Source organism: Lutjanus erythropterus, chromosome 13 (genome assembly GCF_056507025.1).
Source record: "Lutjanus erythropterus isolate fLutEry1 chromosome 13, fLutEry1.hap2, whole genome shotgun sequence".
Classification (NCBI taxonomy): Eukaryota; Metazoa; Chordata; class Actinopteri; order Lutjaniformes; family Lutjanidae; genus Lutjanus; species Lutjanus erythropterus.
The window spans coordinates 12,328,059-12,339,786 of NC_139329.1; the positions used below are offsets into that span (position 1 = coordinate 12,328,059).

The window sequence follows — 11,728 nt, forward strand, 5'->3', positions numbered from 1 at the left end:
AATGTGTCAGTGTTTGTGATGCAGCAGTGATTCAGACAGCGATTACTGTAAATCACAACTCCAGAGGCTGCTACATGAGTGAGTCATTAAGTGGAATATCAATAAGAAGTATGAGTCAACTTTAACAGAGGTCTATTGACAGTTACCATTATCAACATTACCACAACAGTCACGAGTATTATGGGTAGGTTTCACAAATTGTTACACAATAACAGACAAACTGCAAGAATAAACACACATATCAGGAGTGGAAAGTAAACAGGAAAGTATAATAGGGTGTCTTTTTTCATAATTGAACTGAGAAGTGCCACAGTCAGAAAGGATATATTCTGAAGAAGTGCAATGCCACTTTTCAGCAGGTACTTAATAATTTTATTGACAGAAAACAAAACAGGACATCTTTTACCCTTTCAGGATCTCTAGTTTTATTTGTATCTCAAAACCTAAATATGTAAAATAAACCTCACTGTAAAGAGTAATTTTTAAGTAGTATATGGTTATGAAAAGGTCTCAGTTTAATACTGGTGTCTCTATATGACCTACATACATTAACAAGACTATTAACATTAACGCCATTCATTCCCAGCAAGTCAACACTTAATTCCCCTTATCTGCTTTGTTTGAACCAATCAGACAGCATCCAATCAGGTTACAGGGGAGACTCAAGTGGTGAGAACTAACATTACAATACTGAGCTCCAAAAGAATGAATTGGGAAAAATATCACTAAAGATAATTTCATTTGTGTACAAAAACTATGGAGGGGTCAATGAAAAACAAATTGCAGTAAACAAAGTGTGCAAGTTGAAAATTTGAAGACGCACAAAGAATGTTAAGTACAGACTTTGTTCTTAAAATGGCTTTTGTGAAAAGCACTTTATGGCTTGTTTAGGACTCAGAACTCAGTTAAGAACTTGACTTGGGAACTGACTCAGAACTTGCTTGTCAAGATTTGGGACTTGAGTACAAAGATGTGAGACTTGAGACTTGCAAATCTATAACTTAATCCCACTTGGTGACGCCTGTTCATCTCCTGCTGTGATGAGTTAAAATGTTTGCTGGAAAAAAGGCTGATTGCCTACATGTATTTAATGCCCTTCTTTCTAACATATAATAGCACGGCCTAATGGGCTAGACTTGCAATCAGATTTACACTCATTAACAAAACCTAATGAGACACTTACAAATTCAAGTCACATTCCCCCCTTGAGCGAGGTCAAACAACTTGTTCCAACAGCAGCAGTTAGTAAAGTTCTCCAGGAACAGAACCTCCATAAGGAGGGTGAAGTCCACAGCCTGCCCTCACATCACATTTGACTATCCAGCTTATCTCATTGACTAAATTCAAATGTACAAAATATTCTAGTTTTAGCTCTTATTCTGAAAAAGCCAAAAAAGCTGCTAAGCAGTTTAGATGGCTGAGGAAAATTAAAATTCCTATAATATTCCTGTTTACATGCAGCAGTGCATACTCCCATCAGGGAGAGCTGGAATAGTTGTAGCCACATGAGCCACTTTACTTCTTTGTGTCAAAATAGAGTTTTTTTTCAGTTTTCCACTGGTGGCAGACTTGTTCGACTGTGTGAACACAGCCTCCTTTTTAAATTCAATCAACTGCTTTCTTGAAAAGGTCGGCGTTGCAATATTTGCACATATCCACGAAGCCCTTGATATCCAAGTCTTTCATAATGTTTAAAGAGAGTTTTTATTTTCCTTCCAAACAGAAATGTGGACTTCTTTTGTGCATGCATCTCTACTCCAGCCTTATAAACTGCTGTAAAAAGCCCAACTGAGAAGCATATTCTCAGTGTGCTGTATACATGTCCAAAGAATGCTCCTAACAACTTGAATAATACTTATTTCTCTTTTATAATGTATTTAACATATGTATATGTTTTTAACATCACACATCAAGATATTATGAGGAGATGCAGAAATGACAGTAAAAATGGTCAGGAACATTTATTTATGTAAAAATCAATTCCTCCAAAGATTTATTGATAAGGCGTATAATGACTTGGGTTGTGATTGTTTGACATTTTAAAAAAGTGGGTCCCCTGAAAAAAAAAATTGGGAAACACTGGAATATGCCGTTTACATGACCTGTATCAAATTCAGAATATTGTCATACTCTGGAAAACATGGGGAAATTCATGTGCATGCAAGGGTAGTATTTTTTAGGACAACACTTGAGGCAGAGAGTAAAGGAAAGGAGAAGTTTGCAGTTGAGACTCTGCTACTTTGTTTAGAGTAGCAGTGAAGCAGACAGCTATTAAACAAGCCTGTGTGTGCTACATTTTTTTGCTTGGATACAGCCAGCTCATGACAACATGGCGTGTGACCTCCAGCGGAGAGACTGTTAAAAAAATGCACTTGAAATGTTATCAGCTCAATAACTCAGACGGTGTGGTGGGTGACCCCCTGATAATTCTACCAAAAACACATTTTTACCAGCATTTGGTGCCTGGCAGGTGGTAACTGCAGATTCTGCTCTCTGTGCACAACAGTTTGCATTTAGAGGTGACCTCAATCTGCATGCTGCGGCTGCACTTGTTAATATTCAGAACAAAAATGAAGTGATAGCTAGTTTCTAGTCAACATTATGAAAATGATTCTTTTGACAGTTTTTAAAGTAAACCTTCAGAAATGATTAAAAAGCAAACGGGTCACTTGTTTTGTATTTGTAAAGCTGTAACCATCAAATGCTGGGAATCATTATCAATCAAAATTACAAGAACTTGAATATTCATAGATGAACTGAATGTCCATCAACTTACTCATTAATCAACAGTTTCTGCACCGTCAATAGAAACAATGTGACAAAATAAATAGTAAACATATTCATACTTGACACCATTACATGAGCATGGCTCAGGTGTAGAAGGTGGATTCGTCTGTGGAGGTGAAAATGACAGTGAGTCAGAGTCTTGCTGTTGTGCTCAGAAGTGCCTTAAGTTGTGGCCACTGTCCGTATGTTTTAACAGCAGGCTGAGGTCAGTGCTGCACATCGGTCATCTTCCTCTTGCGGTAGTTGAGAACCAGACTGGATGCAGTGAGCTGTGAGGCCTGGCCCTTCTCCCAGCTTTGGAAGCCATTGAGGCCACTCTGCCCTGACTTGAACAGATCCTTCTCCAGACAGTCCAGACGCTCCACTAGCGCAGATGTGTCCTCGTTGTAGGCATTCTGGGAGGAGTCCATGGTCCGTCTGAACCGACCAATGAATGTCTGGACGAACAACAATATCAACGGTGTGTCACCAATTAGATGAGATAAAAAAAAAAAAGAAAGCACATTGAGGGTATTAAAGGTGTATTGCAGTTAAGATATTTTAGGCACACTGGCAACTTTAAATAAAAAAAAAAATCAGTGACCTAGTTCATGAACCAGCAGTCAACTTTGATAGAAAATTTAATGTTAAACCTCAGACATGTATAATTTCACTCTCTCTTTGCCTTTAGGCAAAACCATCTTCAAATAATTTTATCTAAAAAAAACTGAAAGATTAAAGAGTGTGTGTCCAGAACTGGTCCGAGCTACATGACACTGAGTTTGAACATTTAAATACAACTGGTAGAGTCTACAAAGCTGGAATTCCGAATATCCACTTGTCTATTTTTGTTTCTTTTCATCTGTGCGCAATGCCTGGGCAACAGTTTAAAGAGTCATCAATAGAAATTACGGTTGCTCTGATACCAGTATTGGATAATACAATATTGGAAAAGGCCTTTGATCCTGCCTAAAATGCTGTCATCAGTGATTATGCAAGTCTATGTGTCTGACAGCAACATCATAAAATATTAAATACATATATTTTTTATTTTAATCTGTATTAAGAAGGAAAACTGTATTGGAACATCTCACATCACACAGTAAACAAGCCTTGATAACAAGCTCAGTTTTCACTCATTTGGTTCTTGGCATTTATAAACACACTGGTTGAGAAAAGTGTGATGATATCTGATAATAAAAACAACCAATGGATGGCAACTTTGCCACTTAAATCGTGTACCCTGCTTATGTGTAAGACTGTGGACAAGTCTTATAGTGTGCAGTAGCCCTCCGTTTCTGTTTGTCTGTCAAACAATGAGATTAGAGTCAATCTGCCTGGTAACAGCTGCAGTGGACAGCCAGCAGTCTGCTGTGCTTTCTGATCTGATTGCACCCCCTAGTTGCAGTGTATTATATAACACTGACTGCATTTATTTTGAATCTGTATTATGTCTGTTGATCTGTAATACTTTGTAAGCATATGGGCCGTTATGCAGTCCAAAGTGTATTCATATTACATTTTACCATACATTTAATGTTAAGGAATCCAGGAAACTGTTTAGAGAATCGCAAGCTTATACAGATCTCTCATGAACACAGATCTTTCATCATAGAAAAAATCCTACTGTGTACATCACAAATTGTGAAATACTCAAGCTATTGGCATTCTCCACTCTACACAGCCAACTCTTCACGTGCAGGTCTAACATATGGAATTACACATGTAGGAAATATTAAAGTTTTCTCAAAAATCAAACAATGGTATATAATGATTAATAATAAAATACTCTATTGACCATAAAGAGAAAGAGCACAATTAAGTCCCGCACACATTGGGGAAAACAATTCATTGCTCTCCATTGACTTTGTGCTGTGTAAAAGGTGCCTACTCGTCACTTCCCATACAGACAAACGCTTTCCAAACGAAAAACGCCTAAAAGCTGCTGTGTGGTAGGATGCACTACCAACAGGGTAAAGAACCCAGGACAAAGTTTTTTGTAAGCTGCCAAAACAAAAAGGCTGAGCCTGTAGGAAGACAAGAAATGTGGATACAAACATCATATGAGGCATCAGCAGAAAGAACGGGAAAACTGTGGGATCCTGACACTCAGCATCCTGTATGTCCAGTAAAATTCTTTTTTTCAAACTGAAGAGAGTGAAGCTAAGCTTTAGGCCAGGGAAATAGTTGTCTGATTATGATACACTGTACAAAGAAAAATGTGTTATCCCAAGAAAAGGAATGAACACTTACAGAATGATGATAATAAAATGTATTAAATAACTGAGTGTGTTGACCTCCAGATGAGATTTATATAAAGATACACATGATATCAGTCAGTGTTGGTCACCACTGATATTACATACCACAATGGTGACCATTTAAAAGTCCACTTATATGTTCAGTTTAAAATTGAATGCCCCTGATGAAGAGTCTAAGCTGACTTACTATCTGCTATAATCAGAAGTGTCTACATTTTCCCTTCTCCTGCAGGTTGACCTCTCCACCCAGAGGTCATAGTTACACTGTTTTCATAAATCCATTGCAGGGTTTGCAAAGACATTCGGTGCCCTTGATGAAGTAAATAAATCATTGTCAGTGAAATGTAATTTGTATAAAATGTCCAGGGTGTTCCTGCTTAACTAACTCTTTGTATTTTTAGCTGCTGCCTTTGTTGAAAAGTTTGACAAAAAGTAGGCCTAAAGGCTTTTCGTGACACCAAAACTATTGTGCTTTTCCAGCACCTGCTTGATTGCACTTATACCAAGCGGGCACAAGTTACACGCGATACTTGAGTGTCGAGGCAACAGAGGAATGATGCATTCACAGTTTCTTCAAGACCAATATTAACATCAGGCAAACAAATGTGTGTTTGCAATGGAAGCCAAGTTTGAGTGCAGGTACTTGACAGATCATTTAGAAAATGAGTATGCATGTCAGCATGTTCCCTGATTAAGGGGTCAAAAACCGCTGCCCTTCTTTCCTACTCTGTACATTGTCCTTTCATTAAGTCCATTAAACAGTGTGTGACAGTGATCCCACAGTAATAAATTTTGCATCATTACTGTACAGGATGCCTCCTTTTCATCATGTTTCTACCTGATCAGATGCAACAAGTGCTGTTGGTTCCCTCAGGGATGGTCAATAAATTACTACTTGAATGACACAACAATGTTATTTTCAAGATCTTCTGCAAAAAAGGTCCCTGTCATAATAATGACCTGATCACTGTACATTATCCCTTACTATCTTCATACTAACTTACCTGTACTAGTGAAAATCATGATTGAAAATAGCACTCCTATTTTGATTGCTAATGTGAAATTACTGTATTATACACAGATATTTTATAATAGAAAATAACTGCTGCTTTTTCAACAACTTCCATGTCATGTGACTGAGTGACTCCAAATCAATACCTAATTGTATTTCTACAATGGTCAAATGGGACACACCTCTTTTTATTGAATTTTAATGATTATTGTTTTTTATATGAATATTTTTATGGAAACTGCATAATTTTATTTCAAAATCAGGGTCTGTGCTATTTTTCTCGCCAGTTTATAAATTTGTGTGCCCATGCCATGCTCCAGCCTATATACATATATATATATATTTATACACATACATAAATTGTTACATGCCAATACCAACAATGAGGTTTGATATTCAATACCAGTATTTTTTTTTTTTTTTGGTACCTTCCCATGTTAAATGATCTCCTCTGTGTTATTGTTTGTGCATATTGTTCACCTGCAGCAGCGTCTGTCCGATCTCTGGGTTCTCTGGGCTGTCAAAGTGCAGCATCTGGGATCCCAGGCCATAGTAGTAGGGTCCCATCTTATGCAGGTCCACCACATTGGGGTCAGCATTAAACACAGTCCTCCAGCCCTCTCTGTACACTTTTGGAAGCTCGACTGACAAAACTCTCCTCTTCTTCTCATACAGTCCCTTGGACAACCACAAAGGAAGCTCCATCTTTGTACCCTGATATCAAGAAGACAGAGTTAAGAGTGGGGGTAAACATGAAGGCCCCTGTTTTCTAAGGTCCACATTGCACAAATCCCATGTGTCTCATCGTAATTTAGTTCATTAACCAAACTTTTTCATAGCAGACATTTTGACTTATCACAGTCATAAATTAACAATGCCTCTCATCTTTTCAAGTCTTTCCATAAGCCATAACTGTGTGACCGCAAGCCAGCATGCATGCACTATAGCAGGACCATGAATGTGAAGCAACTAAATAGGATTCAACCATCAGTGATTTTATTATTGACCCCTAGGCAAGTGTTGCAGATCTCTGACATTAAATAGCTATTATGAAGTCAAAGCACATTTCCGTAAAACATGAGTAGTAAGTTCTCTGTATTGTTAAGATGTTGGGATTCACTTTGGCCAACTGGTAACACTGCTGGGTCTAGACTAACTTGCATTATCCACGATTAACTGTGACTTACTTAATTTACTTACGTTGAAAATAACAATGTTGTTTATTTTTAAGCGTAGCTTATATTTGATTGCTTGTGTGCCACTGATTATTGATTGTTTCTGTTCCTTGTCATCAGTGTGTCTGTGACCTGTGTAAATCCCTGTATGTAAACCAAATGTACATCAGGATAATAATAAAGTTGAATTTTTCGTTCATAATAAATATGCCGAATTGATAAATGGATCGTCTTATTTTTTTGAACATTGCTAATTAATTGTCGACTCCATACGGGACAATGGCAATACAACAGGGTAGAATAAAACACAAAAAATTGAATGAGGTTTGGCGTAACTTTCCTTACACATCAAAGTATCAATACCTGGCCTACTTTTAGTGGTAGTTAACGCTGAAGAAATACACCAACAACACTGCACACTATCACGACGTTTCATACATTTCCCCTCAGTAACTTTACTAACCTCCGCTATGTCCTGCGTGTCACTCGACTTCTCCAGGAATCCCAGCCGGGGGAAGGCGCACTCTGTCCGGATGGGAAGTCTTTCATGAGACAGCAAAATATCGTCGAGAGATAGGAAATTCTCCTCCATCCCCACCCCAGGCTGTACAGGCATATATGACTGTGTATCCATTTTGTGTGTTAATTAAGCCAAAGGTAGCTCTGTACCAATTGCATTTACTGAAATACTAAGCAAAAATCTCTCCTGTTCCGTTTACAACTCTTCCTGTTTGCTGTTTTGGCGCCAGGACGTGTTGACCAATCAGAGCGCTGATGTGCTGTCCAGACCAGAGCAATCGAATCAATTCGATTCCAGTCAAAGGTATCTGTTATCTACCTTTTGATTTTTTTTCTTTTTCATGGGCCCATTGTAATCTTGTTCATTTTAGTGTTTTGTTTGGGTTTCTTAGAGATGACCTGAATTTATAATGCTGAATATGATGTGTTGGATTAGATACTTTTCACAACACATATTTACTTTTTTTTTTGCCACGGATTCGGGTGCAATGACAAAAACAGCCATTAGAGGTCAGAATATTACCAGCACAAATTTAAAATCCCCTTATGTCCCGTTCTGAGAATATTTAGCAGTCGTGACTCTGGAAACTGTAACAACAACAACAACAACAACAACAAAAACAACAACAATAATAATAATAAGAAGAAGAAGAACAAGAACAAGAACAAGAACAAGAACAAGATATTGATGACAAGTAATTCAAACAAGAATTGAAATGTCAACCCTGCATTTCTATTAAATTGAATTAAATTGGAAGTAGGAGGAAACACTCTATCCTGCTTTCCATTTGTCTTGATCAGATTTATCAGCCAATCAGTTGATAAATGAAATGTGACAGCTAGTCCATACTGTAATCTTGTATTTTCCCATCTGTTAGGGTACCATCACTTTGTAAATCCAGACAGCAGGGAAAAACATCAGTCACCCTTCATATTTTGACATTTTTAATATTATGGATTATATGTGTCATATTACTCATCCAACAGATTGCACATCAAAGTCATCAGACATGATATTTGGCTTCCCCAGAATGGAGGCAGCCATTCACATCTTCAAAAAAATAAAATAAGTCATGAACTAAAATGAGTCAAATGAAATAAAGCCATAGTAAATGAAGGTACTGTATTCTTCTTGTAGCTGTGTCTGGGCTGAGTGGGCAGGCAGGCGGTACAGTGGGCCTACTGTTGACTGTAGCAGCAGTCTGAGAGACTTATTAGATATTTTCACTCTGAAACCCAGACTAAAACACGCGTCATTTCCCCAAAAGATCGTCCTCCTCCACTAGCTTCAGGCCATGATACACAGGGAACATTGTGTATCACACAAATAGGCAATGAGGTTAGAAGTTACTATTGTTATTGGGCTTCTTATGTTCATATATTCTTATTAAATTACTCATACGCACCATGATGTTTGTCCCTTTAACGCAGGTCCTTTGTTAAGAAGGTCATCGATTTATAAGGAGGGAATGTTCTATGTTCAATAGTTCTGACTGGTTCTTCATTTTTTCCACCAATTATGTGCAGCTAAGGTGAGGCAGCAAGGTGTAGCTCTAATTATCGTGCACTGAGAGAGTGGCAGAGCCACCATGTGTAGACAGATACAGTATAGAAAGTTTGGGACTTTGGGACTTCATCTGCCTCATTTAGTGGTATATTGTCCACTGTGTGTGTATAAGAAACGTATGTGTGCTCATTTGTTCTTTCTATTAGAAATAGAGTTTAAGAGTGAGGAGTTATTAATGACCAATTAAGGCTTGCTCTGCATGTGAAACTAGTGTGGAGTTAAATACTGTGGCCTGTGGTTAAATTAATGGATTGTATTATTAATGTTATTACACACCGTAATGCCTGTTTATTTTATGCATATTAGCACTTGTAGAATATTTGTATTGTTATAAGTTTGATTTGGCAGTTGTGGTTGAATTGTTCCTTATTGCAGGATATTTTTTTTTACCTTTGTTTATGAAATCAGTAACATCACAGTATTTATACCCATAATATGAGTAAAGCTTATTATTGTTTGCTGTTGTGTTATATGCTGTATGCCCTGTATTTGTTTCAGAACCACACCTATCTCATACCTTCAATATCTGGCAATAATAAAGGAGCTATTCAAGTGGAATTGACCAACCAAGTGTGTGATTTAAGCCCTCAGCTAAGTAACTGTGATTGTGTTAGTTCTAATCGGACACAGTGCAAAACTCAAGCCAAAATATCCCAAATAGGAGTTAGGCCATCTTGCATTGGTGGCATCAAATGGAGCCAGAGTCTGCACAGTAGTGACCAGTGTTGGAGCTGCACTTTTGAGTGCTGCCAACACAGCCGGTCGACTCAATCGCAGCAGAGCTCAGCTGTCAATCATAGCTTGAAACCCTATTTTTCTATCATCAAATAATTAAAATTGATCAGAAAAGTGAAGGCTTGAATATACATTGGATAAAAACTACCAAAAATGACAGAAACCATCTTTGGGTATAAATTTATTTGATGTGCAGCTCATGGTCCACCTATTAACAATGAGGAAGAAAGATTTATGACCTGTGCTGCAGCCAGCCACCAGGGAGTGATCATGATGCTTTGGTTTCACTTTTTACAGAGCTCTGATGAAAACATCTTTGAAAATATATTTTTCCAGCATAACTGATGAGTAAAAATCAAACCCCTGTCAAAATACCTTTTTGTCCCAATTCTGAAGAATGAGTGTATATACAGTCACATCCTAAGTTCATGAATGTTAGCAAAACACTAGTTAACTAGGTACCTAGCCGACATCAGTTGTTAACTAGCTAGCTACATGAAAGCAAATGTTAGCAAACACTGGCTAACTAGCTACCTAATCTACTTTAATCATTAGCTAGTTAGCTATAGCATTTTGCTAACATTAGCTAACTTAAGATCTTACTATATGTCGCTTTTACAGATCTCCAAACAACATCTTTCGACCATCTTAAAAATTTGGTTTTCTTTGCAACAAGGATGAACCTAGCAAATAGCATATCTAGGTAAAGGAAACTAAATGAGAAAGTTGGCCAAAGTTCCTGTGGGTACCAAGTTTGCCCAACTGGAGCACAGAGCAAATAAGGGTGGGAGTTAGGAAAAGTCAGTTAAATCTGTGTTTACCTGCTATTTCATATCAATATGGCTGCCATTAAAAACACCTATTCAAGAATCAACACATCACTCTTTGGGGGGAGATATGACCATGCCATGCCACAACTTTATTTGTTAACAGTGTTCCAGTTACTGTTAATGTGACATTTTTCACTGTTGCCTCCCACTTTGGAATTTTGTTTCTGAAAAACTGTGTATTTTCACTTGCCAAATGCAAATTTAATGTAGGCCCTATGTCATCATATATTCTAATGTTGGTTTCTTTCTTAATGTAGTCATTAAGGCTGCATTAACCATTTTTTATTGTCATTTGACATGCTCATCAGACCTGCTCATCAAACATAAAGTATGCAAGCTGCAAGGATGATGTATTTTTTTTGGCCAACATCGCACCGGTTCCTTCATTAAAAAAAAACAGTGAGATTTTTCCATTGGATTTTGGGAAGTGCAGAAAATAAGTTACCTTGCGAGGCAGCTGGATTGGCAAGATCATGCGGGAATCCATCTTGCCAGACACCAAACTATCCATTTGAGTCTGCACCAGAGGTGGTGTGAGCCAATTGTCATCCTTGGAGAGATGACTGGTAGCTACGGGTGTGGTTTTAGGTGCACCAACTGCGAGAAGCATCCATAGAAATAACTCATCTCGAACAAACAATGGCAGCTCCTGAAGAGGTTAATGTAGATACTGTGATAGGATCACAGTTCTGCAGCGGTTGAGTTGATCTGATTGGTTGAAGTTAGCTGGCAGATGGTTCATCCAATCATCTGCCAGAGGTTTTCTTGAAAGCACCTGCCCTTTTCCATACAGTTTTTATGGATAGCTTCCCAGATGGTTCTGTGTAACAAGCCATCTGGCATGTCGGGTTAAAAAATAAGTT

The 11,728-nt window shown here is 37.9% G+C and overlaps 1 protein-coding gene across 1 annotated transcript; it reads right to left on the minus strand.

The window, feature by feature from the left end:
• Positions 1–1,849: 1,849 nt before the first annotated feature.
• On the minus strand, positions 1,850–7,876 carry gins3 (GINS complex subunit 3). The gene is made up of 3 exons (XM_084735048.1): positions 7,678–7,876; positions 6,520–6,753; positions 1,850–3,224 (listed from the first exon to the last, which is right to left on the minus strand). The coding sequence occupies exons 1-3, from the start codon at positions 7,846–7,848 to the stop codon at positions 2,994–2,996; spliced, it is 636 nt and encodes a 211-aa protein (XP_084591174.1). The 5' UTR covers positions 7,849–7,876; the 3' UTR covers positions 1,850–2,993.
• Positions 7,877–11,728: the final 3,852 nt, after the last annotated feature.